This window comes from Alexandromys fortis, unplaced genomic scaffold (assembly GCF_014885135.2).
Source record: "Alexandromys fortis isolate MF-2015 unplaced genomic scaffold, M_Fortis_MF-2015_v1.1 scaffold_116, whole genome shotgun sequence".
NCBI classification, from domain to species: domain Eukaryota; kingdom Metazoa; phylum Chordata; class Mammalia; order Rodentia; family Cricetidae; genus Alexandromys; species Alexandromys fortis.
In genome coordinates, this window is record NW_026067998.1 from 5,556,905 (window position 1) to 5,584,476 (window position 27,572).

Consider the following 27,572-nt stretch of genomic DNA (forward strand, 5'->3'; position numbering starts at 1 on the left):
CCCGTGACTTGACTTGGGGTGGGAACAGGGAGTTGGGCAAGTGCTGGCTGTGAGCCAGGCTTCTCCCTTGCACCCGGCGCCACGCAAGGGCACAGTGCGCAGCTCCCGCCCAGCACCACTTTGCTCTGACGTCCGTCTCCAGAGCTCTGACGATCGCCCCCGTCCGCCTCCCTTATAAAGAGACTTTTCCCAATACCCGGATCGATCACCTTGACCCTCGCCGCCCTCGTCAAGCTCTCCACCTATCCCCCTCCCACCCACCCCGCTCCTCCCTCCCTCGCTGCTCGGGAGATCAGGGGACGCCCGGACCCCAGAACAGCTCCAGGGTGACGCCCAGGTAAGAGCCCGGGGAGCGAGCTGCGGCCGCGCCCTCGGGGACTGAGAGGAGGAAGGAACTCTGGTGGAGAGGCAGCCTCGGCTCAGCTGAAAGGCACTTGTGGCTCTCCGGGTGCCAGCGGCTGCAGATACTTGGTTCTGGAGACCCTGGGCGGGCACGGGGTCCCGGGGAGCTGAGCACCAAGGAGCTCGGGCGGAGGGGGAGTTTGGTGACTTAGCGATCACAAAGGCGGAGCCCACCGAGTCCCAGGCGCTCCAGAAGCTCGCTGGCATCCCGGAGGTGAGTGCTTGCACCCAGCGCCTCACCACCCACTTGTAAAGTGCAGACTCCCATCAGAAACTTAAGCTTGTGAACTGGGCATAGGAGATAACCGAGGTAGTGCGCGGAATGAAAGAAGAAGAATTTCGTAAGATGAAGCTTTAATTCAGAACTTGACAGCAGTCCTCTCCGTTTCGCTCTTCGTTTTCGTGACTGTGATGTATTCATTACTTTATTGAAAATCCTTTTTCTCATAGAGACCAGGAAGGGGCGGCGGGAGGACAGGTGGGGGCATGCTATAAACTAGGGACAAAGGAAGATCGAGATGCTCGAGGGTCATCATTTAAACAACGAAAGCATACTTAGTTGTTACAGTAAATTAAAACACAAGCGATGCATTTTAAATGGATTTTTCTCGTCCTCCCCCAACACACACACCAGCATGTTGGGTCACTTTTGGACCTGCTTACTGAAGTCCTCTGAAAAGATAAGTAGAGGATGAATGATGAACACACACACGCACACACACACACACACACACACACACACACACACACGCACACACAAGTGAATGTTCTTGGATTATTTCTTTAGGACACACTTAAATTACTAAGCAGTCATAAAATATCGATTTCGTTTCAAAGGCCAAATACAGGCATAATCATTGCAAGCAATCTGTTGATAGAAGACCTGGGATAAAATACAAATGAGACTTGATTTTAACTTGAAAGAATTTATGAAAATAAGAATATTATAATTGTATTTGTGTTCACCTTTTTTTCCTGCTTCTTCAAAATCCCAAACATTAACTTGATAAGTAGAAGCAGATCAGACACTTGTTGGCTAAGACTCGTTTCATGGGAATTTCAATGCAAGCTATTTTTTTTTTAAGGGATGGCTAGAGCCAGCTGCTTATTCTTGGCAGCCTGGGTAGGCACAGTGCTTGGCTGCTTAATAATGCATTGCTGTATTTTCTGCAGAAGGCTTGATGAAGTAGCCCACTGTGGAAGAATCTGCTCCTTACCTTGAATAAAAAAAATGGCTTTTCATGTAGAAGGACTGGTAGCTATCATCCTGTTCTACCTCATTATATTTCTGGTTGGAATATGGGCTGCATGGAAAACCAAAAACAGCGGCAATGCAGAAGAGCGGAGCGAAGCCATCATAGTCGGGGGTCGAGATATTGGTTTGTTGGTCGGTGGCTTTACCATGACAGGTAGGTGTTGCCACGCTTCCTTCTCATGATGGCTTGTGCTTTGAGAGAGAAGACAGACATTGCTGCTTGTCCTTTGGAGTCTTTTTAGCCCACTACTTGGACAGTTTAAAGTAATTTCATATTTAATTTGAAAGAAAAAGGTTTAATCTCAATAGTACTTGACAAAGATGAATTTACAATAAATCACTGGATTAAGTGTTAGTGAAGCAAATACAGTCTTTCTTGCTTGGTGGGTGGGTGGGTAGTGGTGAAAACAAAGGGGTGCAGGAAAGCGAAGCCCTAGTCTTTGGAGTTGTGAATCTGTGATTTTATACCACGGTGTCTCCACGCCCCCACTAACACAAGCGTGGGGTTGTGATTGAGTTCTCTTAGATGATAAATGAACACTAACTAGTTGTGATAGTTTATCTCTAAGAAGCCATTTTGTAGACACTACAATTCTAGTCTAACTAATGTCTGTTAGAAGCCTACCTTCCCATGTAATAACCATTTTCCTGAAAGGAAACTATTTACAAGGAAAAGAAAGGTTTCCAGGATCCTTGATATAAAAAGGAAAAAAAAATCAGGGTGTGTCCTCAAAGGAATCCCCTGGCCAGCATCTGCATTTCTCTTCCTTTGCAATTTTCTTTGTGTGAGGAGAGGCCCTTGATCTTTCTTCCTTTGATCTCAGAGTCATTTCTTCGGTTTTTCATATTCGTCGTGGTCACTGAACATAATTGTGAAAACAATATAAACTCGTAAATGATCGACAACATTTATATCTGGGCCTTGTTTAGTGAATATTTAATACCTGCAACATAATCTACTCTAGCTGGAACTCTTGACTCCTCATTAGAAAAATATCTTACTAAAAATTGTATCCACATGAAATATCCATTTCTGTACAGCGGTGCCATTGAAAGACAATTCATACTGTGTGTCAGCTAGGAACCTATCTGTGCTGTGAAGATGGTCTCCATGTTCTGAAAGCCTTCATTTTGGTTGTCTGAAATCTACAGTATTCTGTATGGGCTGTAGATTCTTATTTGCCAGGCATTTCCATTGTGAATTCAGACGTTCACTTAATAGTTTAGATGGATTCATGTGCTCTTTCCAGCAGGCACTGTGAAAGGGTTGCAGAATCAAGGGACTCTGCAGACTTAGATTAGTTATCAAAGACCAGGGCCAAGTCTGGTTGACCACACTCAGGATCCTCCACGCTGTGCCATGCACAACTCTCTCACTGATATACTACATCTCTTTAAAAAAAAAAACACACACACATTGTTTCCCAAAAGTCACAAGAAAAAATGAGCTGCTGAATGTCCAATCATTTTATTCTTTGCTGATTATTATAATATTCTACTACTCTATAATAATCTATTTCATACAGTCATACATTGTGGTTGAATACATTCTTTCATCACATGCAGATTTTTTAAAACATAGCACACCATTAAAGTATATAAAAAATAGTCAAATGAGACTGTTTCTTATAAAGTATTATCATAGTCTAGCTGACATGGTAACAGTCTTTTCTCCAAGCTCAGAAGACCCTTGTCAATATGACCATTCATTTAAAATCTGAACCATATTACTTAAGCCTCACTAGATTCAGACTTCTTACATGCATTTCATAAAAAAATAGAGAATGAAATGTAGATTCTTTTAAAACATATACTTTAAAAGAATTTGTGTTCTTGCTCGTTGTTTGACACAAATATACGTAAATGTGGGGAACAAATTGTGGCCCAGAAAAGACTAAATCAGTAACAAATGGAAATGCTGCTTTTAATCATAGTAAATGACAAAGTTTTCAGTTCTGTATCATAATAAATGCAACCACCCAGGCACAGATTTGATTTTTGGACGAGGGACTGCAAAGCCATGCAGTCAAAAGCAATTGCTAAGAAGCTTTGTGCTGTAAGACCAGGGAGCCATCTTCGTTCTGCGCCAGGTATTGCTGGCATGTTGTTGGTTTCAGCCATCTTAGCTCAAGGATGAAGTCGCAGGTTTTTAAGCAGGTAACCATAGATTTCGTCCAATCCTCGTTAAGTACTCAGTGTGCTGGGTAGAGAAGAAAAACTTTAAATTTTCAACGGGATTTAGCATGAGGAAATCAATGCACGATAGTGTTTAGTGTCTGCACACCAGGTGTAAAAGCTTGTGTGAAGATGGGAGTGGCTACTCCACATTTCCTGCCCACTTCAGGATTCAGCACCTAAATTTCCCATTAAATATGCCTAAAATTTCTTAATCAGGAAAGTCTTCTTATGTTGATTTTTTTCTTTTATTTTTGAGATTGTGATGAAATCATACAATTACATCATTTTTCCCTTCACTTTCCTCACTCCAAACATTCCCATGACCCCCCCCAGGTTCTCTTTGAAATTCAAGGCCTCTTTTTTCTTTAATTCCTGTTTTACACACACACACACACACACACACACACACACACACACACACACACAGCCTTAGTCCCAATACACTCTTTTTTTTTTGTTTGTTTTTTTGTTTTTTTGTTTTTCGAGACAGGGTTTCTCTGTGGCTTTGGAGCCTGTCCTGGAACTAGCTCTGTAGACCAGGTTGGTCTCGAACTCGCAGAGATCCGCCTGCCTCTGCCTCCCGAGTGCTGGGATTAAAGGCGTGCGCCACCATCGCCCGGCTTCCAATACACTCTTTTTTGCCTGTTGTACTTAAAGGGGAATGAATTCTGGCAAGAAAACACTTAATCACATCTTAGTGGTATGGACAGGATTTCTATACATAGAGATATATTCTTCTACATTGCATTCTTTATGGGTTGGTCAGTCTCCTGTATGATAAGAGTATTAAGAGCCTGAGATCTTCATCATTCCACATACATTGTGCACAGGGATCACTTTAAATCTTTCTGTTATACGTTTAGAAGTACATAAACTACAAAATCTTAGAGTTCTGTTGACTTTGATTTTTCCAGTAAGAATAAAGTATGGGTCTGGGAAATATTAGGGGACATTATTATGGCTGAATATGATAAAAATTCATCATATTAAATTCTCAAAGGATTAAAAAATATTATTTTGAAAAAAAAATAAAGAATCAAATTTGTTATGAGGAAAACTAGCTCGAGTTTCCTTAGCCCAAGCCAGCTTTCTTTGGTTATTTAACTCCTCTCATCTAGTAATTGTGCTACAGAACTTTTATATATCTGAAAAAAGAGCTACCTGTCAGAATACTGCATTGCAGAGCTTATACGGTCACCTGAATCCCCTGGCCACTGTGTTGAGTGGTTAGGCCCAGGGCACACCAGGTGAAGAGAGTGTGTAACCCAACTGTTTGTTCTATTTCAGCCACCTGGGTTGGAGGAGGTTACATCAACGGGACAGCTGAAGCAGTTTATGGCCCAGGCTGTGGTCTTGCATGGGCTCAGGCACCCATAGGGTATTCTCTGAGTCTGATCTTAGGTAAGTGGGTGTTGAGATCCCAGTGACTCACACAGTTCTCAGAATGAAGTATAAATAATAAGTCAAATGGCATGAGCAACTATTGTGGGGAAAATTTCTAAGTAGCAATTACCAGAAATTGTTATGTAGCAGAACACCACTGCTTAGATTATTAATCTCCTGGTTATTCACTGTGTAAAAATCCTCTTTGAGCCTGTGGCCACTAGAACAGTGAATTTCTTAAACAACTGTGATTTATTTCCTTCAAAAAGTAGCATGGCTATATCATTAAAGCCTAATCAGCTCCATTGTCCCTTTGTTCCTTTGGGTAAGTGAAACTATTAAAACGTTTCAATATTATATGAGAGTTCCTCATTTTTCTACCCACAAAAAAATGCTTTTATTGGAGTTTTGCTTACTCAAAGTGTCTAAATGTTGGATTGTGTGACAGAAATGCATTGAAGTCTTCTAATGCACACGGACCTGGCCCATGTCTTCCAATTCACATGCTCTGTTTACCCACTGGACACAGCACTGTTAGATGTGCCACAGAATTTACATTCGGTTGCTAAATATTTCTTAGTACCATCTTCATAGGACATGTAAATTGGGATTCTTAGTACATATAAATATCTTAAAAATTCATTTTCCTAGGGGGAGAAAGATACATAGTAAAAAGGTATCTATCACGACTCTGTTCTCACAAGCACTTGTTTGATTTGTTCTAGGTGGTCTGTTCTTTGCAAAACCTATGCGCTCCAAGGGATATGTGACCATGCTAGACCCATTTCAGCAGATCTATGGAAAGCGCATGGGTGGGCTGCTGTTCATTCCTGCACTGATGGGAGAGATGTTCTGGGCTGCAGCAATTTTCTCTGCATTAGGTAAGGACTAAAAAAGATGGTTCTACTGAGTCTCCAACTCCTGAACTTAGGGTTTGGACTCTTTAAAAAAAAATCTTTAAAACCGTGTCGAGATCCATATTTATTCCTATCAAATCTCTCTGCTTAGAAAGGTATGGCTGTGGAGGCGAAACCTGGACTCAGCTTCATTTATTTTGAACCTGAATCACAACATTGCAGTGTGACCATGAGTTACAAAGTTCATGAGTTGCTCTTGTAAGATATTTATGATTTAAAACACAATTGAGCAAAACTTTTTTATTACTTTATAAATAATACCAATCAAAATTTCCACTTCCTCCCCTCCTCCCACTTCCCTCCCGCTCCCCCACACCCCCTCCCCCTCCCTCTCCAGTCCTGAGAGAGGGCAAGGTGCCCTGCCCTGTGGGAAGTTCAAGGCCCTCCTCCTTCCATCCAGGCTTAGGAAGGTATGCATCCAAATAGAATAGGATCCCAAAAGGCCAGTACATGCAGTAGAGACAAATCCCAGTGCTATTATCATTGGCTTTTCAGTCTGCCCCAATTGTCAGCCACATTCAGAGGGTCCAGTTTGATCCCATGCTCTTTCAGTCCCAGTCTAGCTGGATTTGGTGAGCTCCCATTAGATCAGACACACTATCTCAGTGGGTGGACCAACCCCTCATGGTCCTGACTTCCTTGAATTGAGCATAACTTAATAACGTTAATTAAGCACAACAAAATGATACAATTTGGATGAGAATTAAAAAAAAATGTCCAGGAGGACAATTAAGGGAAATAAATCTAAACAAATTATTTCTGCCTTTATTCATCCCCAGTAACTGTTTTCACTTCTGTGAAATTATCTCTTCCAGTTTTCTCTTCTGATGATTGCTATGCTAAGATTGATAAACACAGGCAAACCTAAATTTTATAAAGATTTTTCAAAGCAGTAATCTTGTTATGTAAGATATGCCCTATTAAAAGCTAATATAAAACAACGTGTGAGTTCCAACCGTAAATAACATTTGCAGAGAAATGGGATCTTACAGCCTGTGGGCAGAACAGGCAGGCTTTCAGCAAAACCATCTAACTTGACATGCCAATATGAGTTTTTGTGAAAGCATAATGCTATGGCTAGTTAATGGTAAAACTGAGGATGACAGTGCATAGCAAGAATTCTCTCTCAAGTTTAGGTGGGTTTTGGTTAAGTCATGGAAAGTGTTCAATCCCCAGCTTCTCTTCACCCATATCTACTCTTGAAGGTGCAGGTTTTGAGGTGAAAACAACCATGACCAGTTGCTGAAACATGAAAAGCCTCAGTAAGGCTGCTGAGGCAACTGGAGATGCAGACCCTGGAGAAGCTGTGTGCCGCATCATTTGCATTCGGCCACCTTCATTCTGTCAGTCTCATCAGCTCTAGGACCGCTCTTCACGTCCAGTCCTCCTGAGGGTTGATCATCCCCTCACCTCTGTACCTCTCCCTCTTGCTTTCCTCAGCCAGACTTTCCTCACTGGAGTCCGTGCAGGGGTCTCCCTGCTTGCAGGTCTGCCCTTCTCTGGTAGCCAACTCCTTGTAAATGCAAGCTCCGTCTTCCTCTTTTCTTCTAAAAGCCAAAACTTCCGCAGAATCTGTAGTCACGACAGAATCTTTGCTTTTCTCCTCTCCTCATGCCCCTGAGTCATGTCTCCTCCAGAACTGTGACTCTTCCATCTTGCTTCTGGCACTTTACAAATCTGGTTGTCAGGGTTGGACTCATCTGGTTGTCATGGTTGGACTCATCTCCAGTGTCTTCAGTGGGACTGTGGAAGATCTCCAGTCCCAGTCTGCTTCCTTTAGATCAAAGGCAGGCCTGTCCCAGCCCACTGCGTGTGGAGCTGGGGAACAGCTGCAGAGCTGGCCTCCCACAGCCCTCTTCAATGGGGTCAGGAGGCCACATCCAGGCCCCCCTCCTACACAGCATTCCCTACCTCTTCTCCAAATGAAAGAGCAAGGCTAAAGTCTACAGCCAGGCACTAGGGGGTTAGAACAAAAGGAGTTTCCTCCCATTTTATATATGCCAAACCAGCTTGTCTCCTGGTTCCAGTATTATCTTAGGTAGCCTCTGTACCATCTGAGATTGGTTCACACCAACTTTGTCTCCTTAGCCTCACAAATTCCTCTATAATCTAAGGTCATGGTTTTGGTTGCTAACTATGGAAGGAAAGAAGTGAGGAAAGGAAGACAATTTGCAAGTTCATAAAAGACACCAGTCACTCAGGGGAAAATGCCACGCCCCTGTGCTAGACAGCAGTCTTCAACTTAGAACCTAATGACACAATGTTAAAAAAGAACAGTCTCCCCCAACCTCGCTCTCATTAGTGGAGAAACAAGGGGAGTTTGTTTGCCACATGTTTTGGCACTGGGAATTTCGGGTTTAAGAACAGACTACCTGCCGAGGTATGGCAGAAAGGAGTGGGCTAGACAACAAAATACAAAATGCTCACTCTGACTGGATAAACCTCCCAAATAATGGTTCTGAAAGGTGAATAGAACTAATGAGCTAAAGTTTCTACAGCATTTTACAAATACAAAATACAGTGGATAAACTCTGTACTGCAATAGAATTACTTCTGCTAATATTTGCCTATGTCCGCATATATCTTTCATGCATATGGAAAAGTGTGAACAGTCTCTCGGTATAAACACACATGCAAAGTAACACATGCACACATACACTACAAGCAACAAATATCTGCACACACATTGTTGCTCTTGGAAGAAAACTATGCTTTAGAAGCTCATGTCTATTATAAAGTTATTGTCTTTATTCTTTGATTATAATTGCTGGATATATTTCAAAAGTAGTGCTTGTAAGAAATAATCTTGGGACACTTAAGAACTAGTATAAACTCTATTTGTGTTCATTTTCACCTAGTATGAATGAGCATGGGGAATAAAAACATAGGAGACTCTTTTCTCTGTAATTACAACAGACATTTATTTAAGGTAATACAACTACAGAAGAGATTGTTCTCAGTGTACGTTCCAGGTGGGAGCAGCTTCACAGAGCCCCTGGAGGACAGTTGTATTTATAGATTTCATCCACACCATCTCTTCTTTGTCTGGTCCATTCTCATTTTTCTTTCCGGAATAACCTCTTGCAGGCATGACTCGAGCATTTATCCTTCTCATGTTTGGTCCACTGTATTAAATAAAACGTGATGTCTCATGGTGCAGTCCAGCAGTCAGTGAATGGGTAACACTAACATCCCCAAAGTTCTCTGGGACCTGTGGCTTTTACTACATCGTTTCTCTTGCTTACTGTGTCCTCACACTTGACATGAAGTTGTTGAATCATACTGAACCGTGATATCAGCCAATACCAGTCAATACCAGTTAATGCCAGCCTGTTGTTGCCAGGCTATGTCTGATTATTATTTTCAGTCTGGAATAAATCAAACTGTTGATGACACCTTAGGCTGCATGAAGTAAATGTGTGTTTATATTTATAGTAGCTAAATTCAATGACTTGTTTTATAACTTTACACCAGCAGGTCGGGAGATGCAGCTTTTCCTCACTACAATCGACATAATCATAATAAAGTATTGAGAAAAAAATTCAACCCAAGTATATTGTGATAGAAAGGCAGGTGAAACTTTGAAACTCCAAAGTTACTGAGTTTCAAGCAGAATAGTATTTCCAAAGACTATTGCTGTGAACTTTGCCTATAATTAAACTGTAAATTTTATGAAAGCAGAAAACACCATGAAAAGAATGACAGAGATTTGTAACTAAAATTCCAACATGAAAAAACAAACTTTTGAAAAAGAAAAAGTGCCCTGTGCATACATTAATTCTATCATTTATTTAAAACCCTGATAAATAATTGACCTCTTGAATGTTTGGACCATAGCTCTTTATTATATTGCTCTTTTTATTCGAGGAAATCGTAATGTACTCAAAGCTAAAAACGTATTTTGTAGTTTTGTTTTAGATCAGCCTGAGTTGCCCTTTAAATAATGGATGTTTCTCCCTGGTAGGTGGTATACACTATGGGCATGCCTATTGAGGAGTAGGAAGAGGGAGCAGTGTTCCAAACTGCCCATTCACAAAATTCTCAGTGGGAAGACAGGCAACAAAAGCAATGCTGTAAGGCAAGAAAACAAAAACAAATACTGAAGATGAAAGCTACTCAAACAATCACTTCCTCTTTTTTCTTTTAGATTTGTTTATTTTGTGTGTTTGGATATTTTGCCTACATGGATGTATGTGCACTGTGTGCCTGGTGCTGATGGAGATCAGAAGAGATTGTCAGATCTCGTGGACCCGGAGATGTGGATGGTTGTGAGCCACCATTTGGGTGAACTGAATCAGGGTCTTCTGTGAGAAAAATACGTGCTTTTAACCACTGATCCATCTCTCCAGTCTCAAAACTATGATTTCTCAAAGCCAAGATTCTTCAGTATGTTATGGGTAGAAGCCACATGCTTTCGATTTAACGAGATCTATGGAGACTTTGAAAAAAAAAACTGATAATTACTTTTACCAATTGTATTATTTTCCCCTGTAAGTTTGACTCAGTTCTTTGGTATCTTGTAAGGTTTGTGCATTATTCCGGGCTAGCAGACAGCAAAATGGAAATAAATATCCATCGCACATTATGGAAATGAGTGCTCATGCCTCTCAGAAAGACTTCTTGTGGATGTAAGGAAGGCTGCTATGCATGTTTAATTGTCAGAATTTTATATAGTCAAAGCATTACAAGTTCTGAGAATGGAGTTCTGTTTATCCATGTTTCTAGATGTTCTGTTGCCACGTGTTTCAGAGAGGTCTTGCATAGACTGTCTAGCGAAACACCAACTTCAAGTATATCCTGCTATCTGTAGGGAGTTGCATAGTTTATTAAGACATAGAATTAACATACCTGCTGTGACTTCACTTTAGAAGCAGAGTCACCGGTGTTCCCTGACCACTGAGCTGCCTGGTCTTTTTCTTCTAGGGGCCACCATCAGCGTCATCATTGATGTGGATGTGAATGCGTCGGTCATTGTCTCTGCCCTCATTGCCATCTTTTACACCCTAGTGGGCGGGCTCTACTCTGTGGCATATACTGATGTTGTACAACTCTTCTGCATTTTTATCGGACTGGTAAGTGACCCTGCCCTCATATTTTATCTCCTCTTTCTTCCTCTCTTCCTCCCTCCTTCCCTTTCTGCTTGCCTGCCTCATTTCCTTCTAAAAATATAATATTTAACATGACTCAGAAAAAAATCAGTGGATATATGATTTTTCTATCATGAAAAATGCACAGTAGATTTAATGATACCTGAAATAATAATTTTTTTTCTATGAACTTGTTAGATCAAACCCCTGGTTGTTTTTGTCAGCATTTGACAGAAAGGTATGCCCTAACACCTACAAATCCCTGGGTTCTGCTCTCCACCCCTGTTAGTGTGGATCAGGCGTACTTGTGAGCCTCTTTCGTATTCAGTGGCAACACTTTCATCTCATGAGCAAAATTAATTCATTGCTAATATGGGCAAAATACTCTTCTTGTCTTCTGTTATTTACCACGGGGAGACTGACAGGACAAAGACGCTGTGGCAGGCATCTAAAAATGAAAGGTTAACTTACATACAGTATTAGCAAGATTTACTATTTTTGTATTCCTCTGTAAATTAGATCACACGCCTGTCTTATTAAGTAGGAATCCTATCACTGTGAAGAATGACTAGTATTAGGACGGCAGTGAAAGTACTTCTGGGCTTATTAAGTTTATCCTTGTCTGCTTTTTAAGCTTGATATCTTCAAGTCTAAATATGCAAAGCAACAATTCCATTTATGACAGTATACAAGACCTAATTCATATAAAAGGCATGTAACTAGAAATGTGTGTCCATTCTGGGTCAAGGGCTGAAATGGGTCCATGTGCACAGTCTCATTAGATGCAAGCATCATGCCCACTGTCCTTGTGCAGAGCCGCAGATAAAGCATGAGTAGTCATTTTCCCAATCAGAATCAACATATCCTTGATTTTCTTTTCTCTTAATTGTTTTTCTTATAGTAAAAATCTCCACTGACTATTTTAGCTTTTACCTTCCATGTTGGGAGATGAAAAATGACTCCCATAACTTTTTAATGTGACTTTGCATCATCAGTAAAAATGTCCCGGAGGGATCCATTGACTGCCATCTGACTTACACTGTAAATATTAATTCCTATATAGTCACAAAAACTGCATTTCCCCTTCTTCTTCTAGACATTATTTGTGTTGTAAGATGTCATTCACACATTTTAAAATTAAACTGAGAATATTTAATTTTCTCACAAATTCTTGGTTTTTATTTTTAAATTGCCCAAACTAATTCTGCTTCTTACTCAGCATCATCACGGCTATCCATTAAGGAAGCTGAGAACACACAGGCACTTCTCAGGGAGTGTCAGAGGTGAGGTCAGGGTGGTGAGGGAAGCTCTCATAATTGATGCGTTTGTTATTCCAAGAAGCCCAATCCCAGGGGAATGAATCTATCTACCAATGATGTATATCCTGCGTCACTGCTTTGTATGAGACCAGAACTTAAGACACACAGACTCATGAATCAATTGTGTTGGCATAGGAAGAGAAAGGCAAACCTATGTTGGGATATATATTGGAAATTTTTTGGCCATAAAGCATAACTAAGTGGATAAGTTATGGGTGTTAACTAGTCTTTTATTCTTAAGTTAAATTAGATCATGTGTGTGTGTATTATTCACTAAGGAATACTACATAGTTATGGGTTTCTTAAAGTACTATAGAATTGGCTGTAAATATAGTTTATTTTCCCAACTTTAATTCCTACACATACATACATACATACATACATACATACATACATACATACATACACACATACATACATAATCAATCCATACCTTACCCTTTCCTTCTCAGACTATGTAATTCTGTGGGTTTTGTAACCATCCTTGGAGATCTGAAACTGAACACTTGGTTCGCTTAGTGTTAGCTCTGGCTCCTGTTTCATGTTCTAACCCAGGAGCTGTTGACTCAGCCTCCCTGGTCTTACTAACACCTCTCAATTTCCAGTGTCACTGCTAGCTTTAAGACCTTTGTCAGGAGGTAGAAGAGCCTACCTGTGGCACTCCCATTTGCTTCTGTGTTTTGAAACTCACCATTAGTGTCCATGATATTAAACTGAAATATTTGTCAACCTTCAGAGAATGTCCTCTAGTTTCCAATTACCTACAAAACAAACTTAAATTCGTTTAGCTTGAAGCTCAAGGTTTTCTTCTTGAGTCTTTGCCTCTTATTTTCAGAAGCCGCTCCTCTACCTGCAAACCTTGTTGCCCAGCAAATCTGAACACACACAAACACACACTCACACTACTACATACTTTTGTCTTCTGCAAAATGGTCAAAGATATTCATTCATTAATATAATCAGGAAGGAGATGATTCAAGGATGTGCCCGTACACTGATAGAGAAGGGCAGAGCTGAAGAAGTCAGGGGGAAATGAGACATGAAGAAGCACACAGACACTATTCAGCTTACAACAGGCTATGTGGAGTGAAATCAGTATAAGCCGAAAACACTCATAACCCATAGGCCCTACCACACGCTACTGCTCAGCAACAAAGCATGCAGAATTGTGTTCATTGGTCGTTTTTGTTCTGTGTGATAGAATGTTTTCTTTCACAAATAAGCTGATTGCTTCTATGGTTTATACAATTCTATACAGTCAAACACATGTGTGGTCAATGTGCTTTTTTTTATTTTCTTTCTAAATCCGTGTTCCATGGCATCCTATAGAAAACATAATTCCAGGCCTTTCTCTCTCTGAGAAAGAACAACTCTCAAGCTGTGCCAGCTCTGAGAAAGATGAACTAGGAATAGGACCTGTGCATGTCCAGGACAGCTAAGCTCATAGCCAATGCTCCAATGTCTCTCTTTGTTCCAGTGGATCAGTGTTCCCTTTGCCCTGTCACATCCTGCAGTCACCGACATCGGATTCACCGCTGTGCATGCCAAATACCAGAGTCCCTGGCTGGGAAGCATCGAACCGATTGAAGTTTACACCTGGCTTGACAATTTTCTGTTGTTGGTAAGAGACACTGTGATCTGAGAGATGTGATCTAATTGTTGATAAAATGAGAGACATGTTCAAGATTTTACATGCTTATTCAAAGCTTCACCTGCCGATGCATGGCCTTATCTGAATTGACTCCTGTCTTGGAAGGCTGGAGCCACATGCCTTGGCTCTCAGTGTATGAGGTAAGTTGGGAAGCATCACTAGGAAGTGGTTCCAGAGGAGGAGTCCTCAAGAGACAGAAGTGACTTGAAACATAAAGAGCCCTGGTATGACAGCCCTGGCACAGAAGGGCATAGGGGAAACAATGGCAGAGTGCAGGCCGAGGAAGAGGGAAGAGCCATGCAAATTCTACCAGACTTTATGAATCTGCTAACTAAGGAGATGATGTATGAAAATAATACATTGCATTGAATTTCAAGGTGAGAAACTGATAATTTCTTGTAGACAGTGGAGAGGAAATCAGTTATCTTTTTTCCTTTGTAGAGGACTTATAATATTTTATGAGTTTATGTGTGTGGCACTTTACTGAAAATGAACAAACTCTTCAACACTCAAGTTGGCTGTGTCTTTTCTGGTAAAGGATTCCCCGGTAAAAGGCAGGAAAATGTGGGGGAAAGTATGTTTCCAATAGAATCTTCTCTACTAAGGCTTGAGAAGAAATCCCTTGGCTTTCTTTTTTCCTGGAATACTTTGTGAATCTGAATATAAAGAGTGAGGTGTAAAATGACATCTGCCTGCTAATGTGTTTATAGCTACATGGAGATAATGATGAAAAGCAGAAGCGGGCAACTTGTTGTCTATCAAAATGTGCCTGAGCTAGGAATTAAAGCAGAGCATCACAATCTCATGGTCCTTTCCCCCATACAACGTTGAATTCCTCATGAGACTAGTCTATAAAATAAAACATTATATCCAGTTCTTTAGTCAGACTCATGATCTCAATTGTTTGACAAGTAGAAAACGAATATATGTTGCGTGGAAGGAGAAACCAGAGAAGTAAACTTTGGATTGGAATACAAATGGTCTATGACCTTCTGGTTGCTTTCCATACATCTCTATGCTAACATGATTGCTAAGTTCTGCTAATGGCACTGGAAGCCTTTGTCAGCCCCACCACCCCTAATTAGCTCTGCATTAGACCTAAAGCCTTCTTACCTTCTTTCCCTATTGTTATTCTTCTACACTCATTTTCCAAATTGCACTCTGTATTCAGCAATAAGGGCTACCACAACAAAGTACCACTTATAGAAATTTACTTTTCAACACTCTAGTAATAGAGTCTGAAGTCACACAGCCAACATAGGTAGGTTCTGTCAAGGATTCTTCTCAGGTTCTAGGCTACTAACTTCTCACTGTGTCTTTTCATGTTGTAAAGAATAAGTATATAATTCAAAGGTCACCGATCCCTTTTGGAATAGCTTCACCCTTATCATCTGATTATGCCTGCCAAAACTCAATTTAGTTCCAAATACCATCAAACTGGGGTCAGGTTTTCAGCATATATAATAGGGAAATCTACAGTTACAGTTAGGACTAATATCCTCTGGGTATTTTAAGAAGCTAGCATGACTTAGATGTCTTAGAACCAACAGAACTTGTTTTTCATGCCTGACTATGAAGCCCAGGATTGAGGCACTGGCAGACTATGTTTGGTGTGGGCTGGTCTTTCACAGATAGCACGTTCTTGCTGTATCCTTACTTGGTGGAAAAGGCAATCAACCTCCCTTAAGTTTTTTATTGCACTTTTGTTTGTTTTATTAAAAAGGACACTAACTAGATTCATGCTGACTCCATTTTCATGGTACAATGAATTTACCCAGACCACAATAGTGATACGATTCCTTTACCCAGAAGATCAGAATTTAAACTGGCAATTGTGGAAGTGGTTAAAGCCTCACGACTGGGCAAACACAGTTGCTGCAGTTGGGATCCGTGGTCTGTGGAGTGTGTTCCATACTTCACAACTCTACTAAAAGCATTCTAAAATCATCTGATTGATGTGGTGTTACAAAGCTCCTGGAAAAGAACCCTTTCATTTGCTTCCTCCTTTGTTTGGCTTACTCTCAATCTCTGGGCTCTCCTGCAGATGCTGGGTGGAATCCCATGGCAAGCCTACTTCCAGAGGGTTCTCTCTTCGTCCTCAGCCACCTACGCTCAGGTGCTGTCCTTCCTGGCAGCTTTTGGGTGTCTGGTGATGGCTCTACCGTCCATATGCATAGGAGCCATTGGAGCCTCCACAGGTAAGCTTGCACCTTTGTCACATTTGCAAGGTCACGTCCCAAATCCCTAAAAGCTGTTCTCTCTTCCTCATAGCCTGCTTACCCCTACACTAAAATTAATTTTTTCTGCATGATCCTACCATGCCTTTGTTATAGCATTCAACAAAGGGAATTCTAGTTCCATATTCTCTGCCTGGCTTTTGTTGCTTAGTCAATGATGAAACATTTGGGAAAAAAAAAAAACTTTGTTATGTTAGCAATTGTGTTCTGTCAAACAGGAGATCAACTGTGATGCTCACAGTATAACTGAGGTAAGCAGTGGGATGTAAAAATACCACTCCATTTTGGCTACTCCATGGTGAGTTTAATTATAAATGGCAGTAATGGATACTGAAGACTTTCTACAGCCTCCCTGGTGAGCCAGAGTAAAGCAGAAATTGCAACCCACTGGCTTAGGAGACAATCCTCCTGGTCTCCACAGACCACTGTGAACTTGAGATTTTACCTTTTCTATTTTCAATAGTTTGCTAACCAAGAGGGATATTTATTTTCCCTGCAGAAACTAAGCGGTAAATATATTGGTTAATATGGACTAAATACTATGGCAACAAAATAGAGCAATATAAAATGTTTATTTCCCTGTTGGCCTCTATGCAACATTTCTGAAGTCTTGCCTTTAATTTTCTTGAACTTGATCATCCCTGTCTCTTATGTTTCTTCCATGGTAGAAGCAAGAACTCCCGTAAGGGCACTGACCATGGTCAGGGGGGCTCTACCTTTACATCCTACTCACCTCCCTGCCTAATAGCAATAACACCACCTTAAGGACTCGGGTTTCAAAGAGCCGGGGAGGTATAAACATAAGATCATAAAACATTGACAGAAACTGAGATCTGTGGTTAGTGGAGCATTTTATGAACTTCAGAACTAAGTTACAGCTGTTTTAAGTGTAATTGGGAGGCAGCTTTTAGCATGTGGAATGAAAATACAAAATATTAACCCATATTGAGGAGCATTCTCTAAGTACAGGTAATTGAAACAGATTAGAAAGGGTTTATCACCCATCCTGTTGTCTCTTATAAAAGTAATGCCATTTATTGAGTTACTTTGGTTTATTTATATTTTAGTTTTAAAACAGGAGTTTTAAATCATAATTTGCAGCATAATCTTCCCCTTCCATGTTCATACACAATATAAAACAATAGCTGAATGATAAAAACATTTGGCAAAGGTGTCTGCTTCTGTAAAAAGAAAATATGGTTTGTTTCACAAGAACAGACCAATCCACCACCTCCTGAGTGTGTGTTTGCATGCACTTGTAAGCCGGGTAACAAAACCAGCATATGGCGTACTGTTTTCTAGGACTGAGTGTATATTATTGGTTATGATCTCTAGTGACTTAACTTCTCAGTTGCAGCTTTAGCCCTCAGCATATAAGCATGGCTTTGGTGGTGACTGTAATGGAAAGTGGGGGAGTGGCAGCCTCCAAGGAAACCACTCCTTCCTGGTCCTGACATTACATCAAGGAGACCATCAAATATCAAAGAAGCTAACTAATGTATATAGCCAGGCCCCTTGTCTCCTTCAACACAGGCTGCAAGCAAACAGATTACACAAGGACAGTGAGATGGCCCAAGGGTAAAAATTACTTGCCACTGAACTTGATAACCCAAGTTCCATCTTTGGAACCCATGGTGGAGAGAGCAAATTAACTTCCACAAATTGTCTTTTGACTTTCATATTCGTATGCTGTAGCACTTGAGTGCTACAGACTCTTGGACACACGTGTACACACACACACACACACACACACACTCATACACACAAATAAACAACAAAGTGGAACCTATATATTCAAAGATAAACTTATGTTTCAAGTCATCTGTTAGACTAAGTTCAAAGACCTCCAAAAAATCTGAACTCCATGAATGAAAAGGGGCTATCCTTAGCATGATATGCCCCCTATTTCTCCTAAAGAAAACCCTATGTAAGATGGAATTGCTGAGGAGAAAACCGACAAAAAGGCAGCTCCAAGGCTGTTACACAATCTCCAGGAAAAGGGTGAGTGATTTAAAAAAAAAAATCAGCTGTGATCTCTTTGTGTGCACAGGTCCCTGGGCCTTACAGAATGAACTTTAGGCTCCCACTCAACTCCAAATGGTCTGAAGGAAATGTGTGGTTTAGGGAAAGTTGGCTGTCTGAGATTCTGCTTATGCACTACTGCACACAAAGGGCCCAGCAGGTGTGACTCAGCCTCAATGCTATCAGCACTCACAGGAGCCAGGCGGGTCAGCCATCTTACAGGACCAGCATAGGGACTTCCCTCCTCAGCAGACCACACAGGGACTCTCAGTGGTGACCGTTGTTTCTGCTCCACAGACTGGAACCAGACTGCCTATGGGTTTCCAGATCCCAAGGCCAAGGAGGAAGGAGACATGATCCTCCCGATCGTACTACAGTACCTCTGCCCTGCGTACATTTCCTTCTTTGGGCTTGGTGCTGTTTCAGCCGCTGTCATGTCCTCAGCTGACTCTTCCATCCTGTCAGCAAGTTCCATGTTTGCTCGGAATATCTACCAGCTTTCCTTCAGACAAAATGTAAGTCGAGCCTTCTAACCAGTCATAATCTGTCATTACTTTTTTTCGTCATTGCCACTGCATTCACTGTGTTATTGGATATTATGTGTGATTTTGTATATAGTATGGCAGGCTGAAATGCTTATGGTAAGTTTGGAAAGTTTCCAAATCCAAAACGTTTTGAAAACCCGCAGTATGTCCCAAGTGGGAGGCCCCATACTAGGAAACCTTGTTTCATTCACAAAATTACTAAACACAGTCTTACAAATCACCTTCCTGCCAGCCATACCTACAGGATACACATGAAAAGTAAATTAGCTTCTCTTTTAAACTTGAGTTTCATTTCTACGTATCTTATTATGAAACATGAAATATTCCAAAATACAAAAATAAACGCCTTTTGGTATGAAACACTTCTGCTTTCAAGCATTTTGGATAAAGGATAACCAATCTGTGTATACATATTGAGTCTGTATTGCCATCCAGCCCTTATATTGGCTAAACACACATATTTAAATGTAGTGAATCACAGCAATGCATATTATTGCTCATTTTCACATGAAAGGGAACATATTAGTGTAACTATTTCCGAAGAGATTATCATATTACTAGTTTAAATATCTTGTCTTTTTGTCAAAAGCAAATGCATCTTCAAGTGTTTTAGGAAGCATTTAATCTGGTTAAATATGCTAGGGTGTTAGAGAGTTCTGGTAGCCATAAATCAAGGTGAGCTACTTCAAACTTCTAACAACTGCTGTGATCTTTGACTTCCAAAGGATACCCTTGACATACAGTCGCCTTTCGATTTGATTTTCCTTACAGAGCCAAATGGATCTAGGCCAGTTTGCTGCTGTGGTCCTTAGAGGACAATGAACCCCTCCCTCTCAAGAGCTTTTCCTCTACCATGTAAAATTTGGATTCTCACCCGTTTCCTAGGCCATAGTCAGTAAAATAAGTTCACTGGAACCAACGAGATGGCTCAGTAGAGAAAATGAACTTGCCACAAAGCTTGGTGACCCAAGTTCCATCCGTGGAACCCACATTGTCAGAAATGACTCTTGCAGATTGTCCTCTGACCTCCTCACGTGCACAGAAGCATGTGCATTTGCACACACATACGTGTCCCTACAAAACAATTTTTAAAAATGGCCCATTAGGGTTTTTTTTTTTCAAGGAAATCCCCCTAGAAACACCTAATTTAAGGCACCAAAAAAGCAGTTACCTTTACAAATGGTAGGGCTCTTACAGATAATAAACCTTAAGTGTGTCTGTACTGTTAGCGCCTTGTGTGTGTGAGGTCTTACCTTGCCTTATTTTATGTGTGACATCTGATCCTAGCTCCTCTCAGCTTACCCTGGTACATTCAGAGAAAGGTTCCATGATGTCGCTTCATTCATATGGTACAAGAAACCCTTGTACCTAATTGCCATGGGTTACATCAGCTTTGGACATGAGGGACTGAATAAGATCAGTGTTAAACCGTTGCCATTTATCTTGTTCATCTCTTAAAGAGCCAGCACATTGTTTGTAAAGTTGACTCTGCATTGATTCCTCCCAGGCATCAGACAAAGAAATCGTGTGGGTCATGAGGATCACTGTGTTTGTGTTTGGAGCATCCGCAACAGCTATGGCCTTGCTGACAAAGACTGTGTATGGGCTCTGGTACCTGAGTTCTGACCTAGTGTACATCATCATCTTCCCGCAGCTGCTCTGTGTACTCTTCATCAAAGGAACCAACACTTATGGGGCTGTTGCAGGTTACATCTTTGGACTCTTCCTGAGAATTACTGGAGGAGAGCCATATCTATACTTGCAGCCCCTAATCTTCTACCCTGGTTATTACATGGACAAGAGTGGTATATACAACCAGAGATTCCCCTTTAAGACTCTCTCCATGGTTACCTCATTCCTGACCAACATTTGTGTCTCTTATCTAGCCAAATATCTATTTGAAAGTGGAACCTTGCCTCCGAAACTAGATGTATTTGATGCCGTCGTTTCGAGGCACAGTGAGGAGAACATGGACAAGACTATTCTAGTCCGAAATGAAAACATCAAATTAAATGAACTCGCGCCTGTGAAGCCTCGACAGAGTCTAACTCTCAGCTCAACTTTCACCAACAAAGAAGCCCTTCTTGATGTTGATTCCAGCCCAGAGGGATCTGGGACTGAAGATAACGTACAATGACCCCATCTAACGTATACAGAACAGAGCGTTGCCGTAGGATGGTCTTGGAAAGAAGGTTTGGAATACATCTAACAAACGTTAAAATATAAACATTTGGGGGTGGAGGCTTTGCAGAAATAAAAAGTTATAATGGACGAGTTCAGAAAAAATAGCAATTGCACAGAGAGAAGGAATCAAGTGTGAAAACAATGGCATTATTTCTCATCATAGCACTTTTACGTTTGAATAGCTTTGTTAGAGCATATAAAAATGAATAAAGTCCTAGCCAAAGAAATGGCCAGATATTACGTATCTCTATTACGGAAAGAGGAAATATATATTAGCGAGCCCATGGGAAGCAGTCTGAATGGTTCTCATCATCTTTGCTGGCTAATGCACTGGACATTAGGTTAACTTCTACAACACATATACTGTGTTTATTCTCAGTCACTACTGTAAATTATTCAGTGAGTTGACCAGTTCACCTCTCTCCACCTGTAGTTTAGCCTGCTTTTCCATGATCTGAATGTGGCATTTGCTTAGTTTTCCGTGTGCATTCTCTTAGCCTTTCCTGTTCTTCTCTATCCCTCCCTCCCTCTCTCTGCACTTCCTCCATTTTTTCTTTTCCTTTCTTTACCCCACTCCTCCCTACCTCTCCCTCTCTCTCTTCTCTTTCTCTCTTCAGATTTTATTTATTTATTTATTTATTTATTTATTTATTTATTTATTTGGTGGTGCTGGAAATCTATCCCACGTTCTTGCACATGTTAGATAAGGGCTCATCAGCCCCACAATCTGTTGAGTTTTTTTTTTTTCTTCAGTGATACCATATATTATTCTAAGCACAAACAACACAAACAAAAATTCATGTAATAGTGACATTTTCATGTGTAACTGATGGAAAATAGGGCCCACATTGGGATGGAAAGAAAGCACTGAATTCTTTGAGGGTGTCAGCAATTGCTATACGCTCAAAGAAAGTATCTGAAGCAAAGCATGAATGGTTATTGGACAGCATTACAGCAATAAGTTTTTAAGAAGATTAAGAATATGGGGAGAGGGAAAAACATATTTCTAGCTCTGGTATATGAAGTGGTGTCACCCCTTACAAATATAAGGCCTTGGCTTATTTTCTAAGTCAGTATTGGAGGCAAAGTTGAGCCATATATTAAGAAAGGCTATTGTCTAACCCTGTTACATTGTCTATTCACCTGTGGTGATTGTTGTAATAGCATGTGTTCACTGTGTGTTTATTACCAGCAGTTCCAAAGCAACTCACCAAGGGACTGAAAAACAAACCACACTCATTTGTAGAAATTCATTAATAGAATATATTAAAATTAAGGGTCAGTTCTGGGTCCTGTTCCACATAAGCCACTTTTAGGGACCAGACAGATCCCCACAAGTGTATATATTGAATTTCAAAATGTAAAAGAAAATAAAAAGGTAAAACAAGTCCTGAAGAGAAAAAAGCCATCATTTTTAATATCTGGTTTGCACATGACTTTCAAGAGGTCAATGATTAAATGTAATTTTGCACCTGTCTGTAATATTCGACATCAAGTACAAACCTTGTGCTCTGAGCCCTAGAATTCTTTTCTATAGTTTGCAATTGGAACTATTTCAAAGCATCAGCAGGTGGACATCCTTTGTTTAAAAATGTGGCTTAAAATCCCAGTGTAATTTTCAGAATGTAAAGTGAAATGATTTTACATATTGTAATTCCTATGTCTCCTTGTTGTTTCAAAACTTGAGCCTCTTTATTGAATCATGTATGTACTTAAGGAACGGATGATTGCTTCATCTACCAGGTTTTCTCAGAATAAATTTAGTACCAGTGGAGTGCTTGCAAGTATAGAGTCTGAGATTCTCAAAGGTGGGGTAAGGAAAGAGTCAAGGAAAGCACAGACAAAGAAAGAGACAACTTGACATGAAAAAGTATTAACCACAGGGGTGCATTTTGGGGAACTTGGTATTTCAGACCCACCCAGGTCTCCCAACACAGACAGGAGTGAATTTTGAGCATCTCAGCATCATGTGTCTTCCCTTCAGATGGGTGGGCTATGTGCTTCCAATGTGCACATCATGAAGCCTCACTCATACTGCAGAGCCCACAGCAAAGCATGCTCTTTTCACAGACATTATTACATTCTGTAGTATTCTTAGTCAACGATTGTCCAAATAACCTTATTAACTAGAAGAAAATAATATTAACGGTAATTAGGAGAGAAACATTTGCCTCATCAAAATATTAAGCCGAAAGAGCATAAACTAATAAACAGTGGGTTTTTGTTTTGGTTTTTGAAGCTGTAATATATACTGTCAAAACGGTTATCAAAACTTGCATACCCATAAAATTTGCTGAAGATAAACAAGATGATATATAAGGTACTAAGATATCATAAGAATGAGTGAAGAATTCTAAGACATTAGTCATGTATTCTGGCATGAATTTTCTCTGATTTCCAAGCGAGCGAAGAAGCTTCAAGGTGCAGAAGGTCTGCTCTGTTTTGGCATGGAGACATCTGTATGTTATTCCAGTGTACCTCATTTTCATGTCCATCTTCAGTGAAATCAAAATAACCCAGGTGTTTCCCTGTCACTTGGGAGGGAATACCCTTGAATAATATCAGAACAAGAGAGGAGTTTCACTCCCATACTTTACTAGTGATTGTAACACATATCTTAGGTAAATTGCATTCCTCCACATGTTCAGAGCCTTGTAGCTGGAGTGATATGTCAACAAGCTGTTCAAATGCTCAGTGCCAAATCCAATTTCATTGCAACAAATAAGTAATGAATTTTATGTGAATATCATATGAATGTAAGCTTGAAATGAGTGAATTTAATATACTGTGTATAGAAATTTTTATTTGTAAATAATGAATTAGCATTATATTTTAAACATAATTCATTTTCCTTCTTATCCTTCTACAAAATTTACTCTTGTATCATATATAATTTATTATAAGTTTGTCATAATGTATGTTTGCTACTGCATAGACAAATGCATATAATGGTTCCAAAACCTATATTTTTATGTATCAAAATATTATACAAAGTTATACTCAAAATAAGTAGATTTCCAAGTATATATGTATGTGTTTAAACATAATGATAATGTATTAAATTATGCCATTGCAATCCAGGATAGCATGTCTAGATTTAATGTTTTTTGGGGGGAGTCTCTCTTTACATATAAATGGTACTTAAAGACAATTACACAATGGAAGTGAAATAAACAATGTATAGAAAAATACTTAAATGTCAAGTAGAAAAACTGAAACTTATAAAGTTTTGGGGCAACTTATGCATTTTATCTCATAATAAGATGTACATTTTCATAGATTAAACATTATACCTAGGCCCTTCCTTTGAGTTAAACACATTAACAAACTGTCCATTCCATTAATATAAAAACACTTATCTTTAAAAAAAATAAACAAGCTGTCTGTTTCCTGATAGAGGACACTGAGCCAGCACACAATGTCCAACTAGTTCTCAGTGTGTTCCAAGGACAGTCTCCTGTTTCTTGTTTAACTCTTTCAGGCCATCTTCAAATCTAAATTATATCTAGCCTCAGAACTTTGACCTCTTAGGCCTTAAACAGAAGTATTATGCCTGTAGACAAGTAGAAGATACATGTACATGTACAAGGATATAAAAGTTTATGGAAGAAGGAAAAGTACATCCGACAGGAAAACAGGGCATGTTTATGCACCAATGGAAGATATTCTTAGATATGTCCATAACTGGCATACAGTTCTGCTTTATCTCAAACATACTACAATGGGAATTATTAGAAATTAAAATACAGGAAGCATAAAAGGAGAGTCAAAGTGGTTGCATGGCCTAAATTTCCACTTTTTCAGGGGGCTAAGGCAGGAAATCTGAAAAACAAGAACTGCCTAGGCTACAGAGTGACCCCAAGGCCACTCTATGCATCTTTTGGGTTGATTTAACCATTTCTTGTCTGGAAGCATTGAAACGCATAAACCAAAACCAATTTGGATTTAATGAAAGAAATTTGTAGTAGTGGGTACAGCCAAAGGAGTAACTACAAACAGGCTCCAAGAGCACAGATGCAGCTGAATTAACCCATAGGAAACAAGACTTATCATTCGTGCTTATTGCCACAGGGAGATTGTTAGGATTATTGAAACTCTGGAGGTCTATTTCAGCTATGCAGTACTTTTGATTTGAGCATCTTTATGTTCTAGAAGGCTCTCTTTAGTTTGGTTATATTCTATTCCGTTGGATATAGCATAAATTGACAGCTATTAAGGCTGGGACCACAGAAGAAGACACATACATTGACAGCTGTATTTCTTTATCACTTACATACTTGTGTGGGTTTCAGACTTGCTAGGAATGATGGTATGTACCTCTTATTAATAAACTATAAAATATACACAAATTCATACGGTAGACAATCTTCAGTACCATCTGCTGAATCAAGAATACTTTGGGTGCAAAAGAAGACATCAAAACTGAAAAGGGCCCTTGGAACTTGAGAAATGGCAGTGAAAAGGTTTAGTTTAGTTGCTATGTGTATTGCTGAGAGCATAAATTATTTTAAAATGTATTTTTTTTATTGGAGACATGGGTCACACATAGCCCAGACTGGCTTCTAATTCACTATGTAGCTGAGGATGGCCTCCTGCTCCTGTCTTCCAAGAGCTAGGATTATAGGTATACATAACCATATCCTACTTAAAGAATTTTATAGAGATGCTAAAGTGATATGAGATTGATTTTGTAAATTTAAAATATGACAACTAACCAAATCTGGCCTTTAAAGCATATGTGTGGTGGGATTGGGGCAAGTGCCAATGGCAACCAAACAATATTACTTGAAATTTTAAAAAGAAACCAACGTCAAGAAAATATTGTAAATTGTCTAATTCTATGTAGGTTAAAATGTCCCACACATAGATAGCCATCGGCATCAACTATGAGCTGTGACTAAGTGCAGAGAACAATGGGGCTGAGCCCAGGAGAGAATGTTGCTGTCCCAAACCATTTGTTTGTGTTCACAGAGCCAAAGTGCATAGTGGATGCCGTGTGCCTGAATCAACATCAAATTCACATCCAGCCCTTAGGAGAGATCTAACCTTTATCAGCCCCATTTCTTGTCATTTTACTCCACCTAATATAGTTAAAGGATTAGCAAAGATTTTCCCCACATTTTACATTTTGGAGAGAACTTCAAAGATCTAGAATGTTCACTTTTGAAAACAGAGATATAAGAATGTATCAGGAAGGGGAAAGCACAGTTAGGACCCTCTCATTTTTTTTAAGTTTTTATTTATTTATTTATTTATTTATTTATTGTGTCTTTCTCATCATGCCTCCCAATTCCACTTATCTTCTTCTCCCCAAACACAGCCTGCAAATAAATAAATAAAATTTAAGAAAAATAAAAGTGAAAAAAAGGAAGAAAAAATGTCTTGTCATGGACGCTGCAGTGTGTCACAATGAATCACATAGCAATCCCCTTTATCCACATATCCACACCTTTTTGTTTTGTTGGCTGTGGTGGCACATGCTGGTAAGATTTGCTGAAGGAGGCAGAGGCAGCAGGATCAAAAATTCAAAATTCAAGGCCAGTCAGGACCATCTTTGGCTCAACTTTTTTTTTTGGTTTATTACATGCAAAACAACTCTGATACCATAGTTATTCAGAAACATGGCTATCAAAAAGAAAACCACTAAAATCCATAATTTGAATGCATTCTTCTTCATAATTCAAGCTTTAAAAGTTAAAAGCTTTAAAAAACAGTATTCAATTTGAAAGCAGGTTTTATCATTCATCTGACTAGTCCATTAGCAGATTCTGTGGAAACTAATTCTCTTATTTTAGCTCACGTTATTAGGAGAGATTGCTCTCAATTCTGCTTGGTCTCCTAATTATTTGATATCAAGTGATAAATTGTTGTTTCTTGATTTCAAGTAATTTTCTAAAAATGGTATAAATAATCTTTAAAATATTTCTGCCCCCAATGTCAGAGTTCAAAATAGAAGAGCAGCGAAACCTTGCAAAGTACAGAGAACAGTGAGTCAGTGGGGGAATGGGAAGAGGATGACCTCAGGAGAGAAACAGGAAGCCTACACCCTTAGAAAACCAATGGTCTAGGCATTTCATGTTATCATTTTTAAAACCAGTTTCTTATCTGTGTTGGTGACTCCAAGGTTCTAAAGATAGAAACCTACCTTGCAATAAATTTTTGAGTTACCAACCTTTTCCTTAACTGCTGCATGTAACCCGTGGTTAGACTCGGGCTACAGCAACCTTCCAGTCTTACCACCATCTCACTTTTCAGTCATAATGTTGTCTTAGTTACTCCATGGGTCAGGTGGCAAAATTTGGGAAAGGTCATGAAATGATTGGATAAAGAGGAAGAAATTAAAGTTGCAATTTTTATTGGAAGCAGATATAAAAGGGAATAAGAGATAAAGG

At 39.8% G+C, this 27,572-nt stretch overlaps 1 protein-coding gene across 2 annotated transcripts; it reads left to right on the top strand.

The window, feature by feature from the left end:
* The first annotated feature begins 149 nt into the window (after window positions 1–149).
* Window positions 150–21,820, top strand: Slc5a7 (solute carrier family 5 member 7). 2 transcript variants are annotated; one of them, XM_050160547.1, is made up of 9 exons: window positions 150–337; window positions 1,576–1,811; window positions 5,123–5,236; window positions 5,944–6,099; window positions 11,059–11,207; window positions 14,019–14,162; window positions 16,237–16,390; window positions 18,749–18,966; window positions 20,504–21,820. In XM_050160547.1, the coding sequence occupies exons 2-9, from the start codon at window positions 1,634–1,636 to the stop codon at window positions 21,131–21,133; spliced, it is 1,743 nt and encodes a 580-aa protein (XP_050016504.1). In that variant the 5' UTR covers window positions 150–337; window positions 1,576–1,633; the 3' UTR covers window positions 21,134–21,820. The 2 variants fall into 2 exon arrangements, with proteins under 2 accessions (XP_050016504.1, XP_050016505.1); XM_050160548.1 differs by lacking the exon at window positions 150–337 and adding an exon at window positions 371–616.
* The last annotated feature ends 5,752 nt before the right edge of the window (window positions 21,821–27,572 follow it).

What these genes read in the sequence shown, in the direction of transcription:
- Slc5a7 (XM_050160547.1), top strand. Translation starts at nt 1,634, where the DNA reads ATGGCTTTTCATGTAGAAGGACTGGTAGCTATCATCCTGTTCTACCTC. An exon ending in CGGTGGCTTTACCATGACAG is followed by an intron (nt 1,812 to 5,122) that starts GTAGGTGTTGCC and finishes GTTCTATTTCAG; the next exon opens with CCACCTGGGTTGGAGGAGGT. An exon ending in AGCAATTTTCTCTGCATTAG is followed by an intron (nt 6,100 to 11,058) that starts GTAAGGACTAAA and finishes TTTTTCTTCTAG; the next exon opens with GGGCCACCATCAGCGTCATC.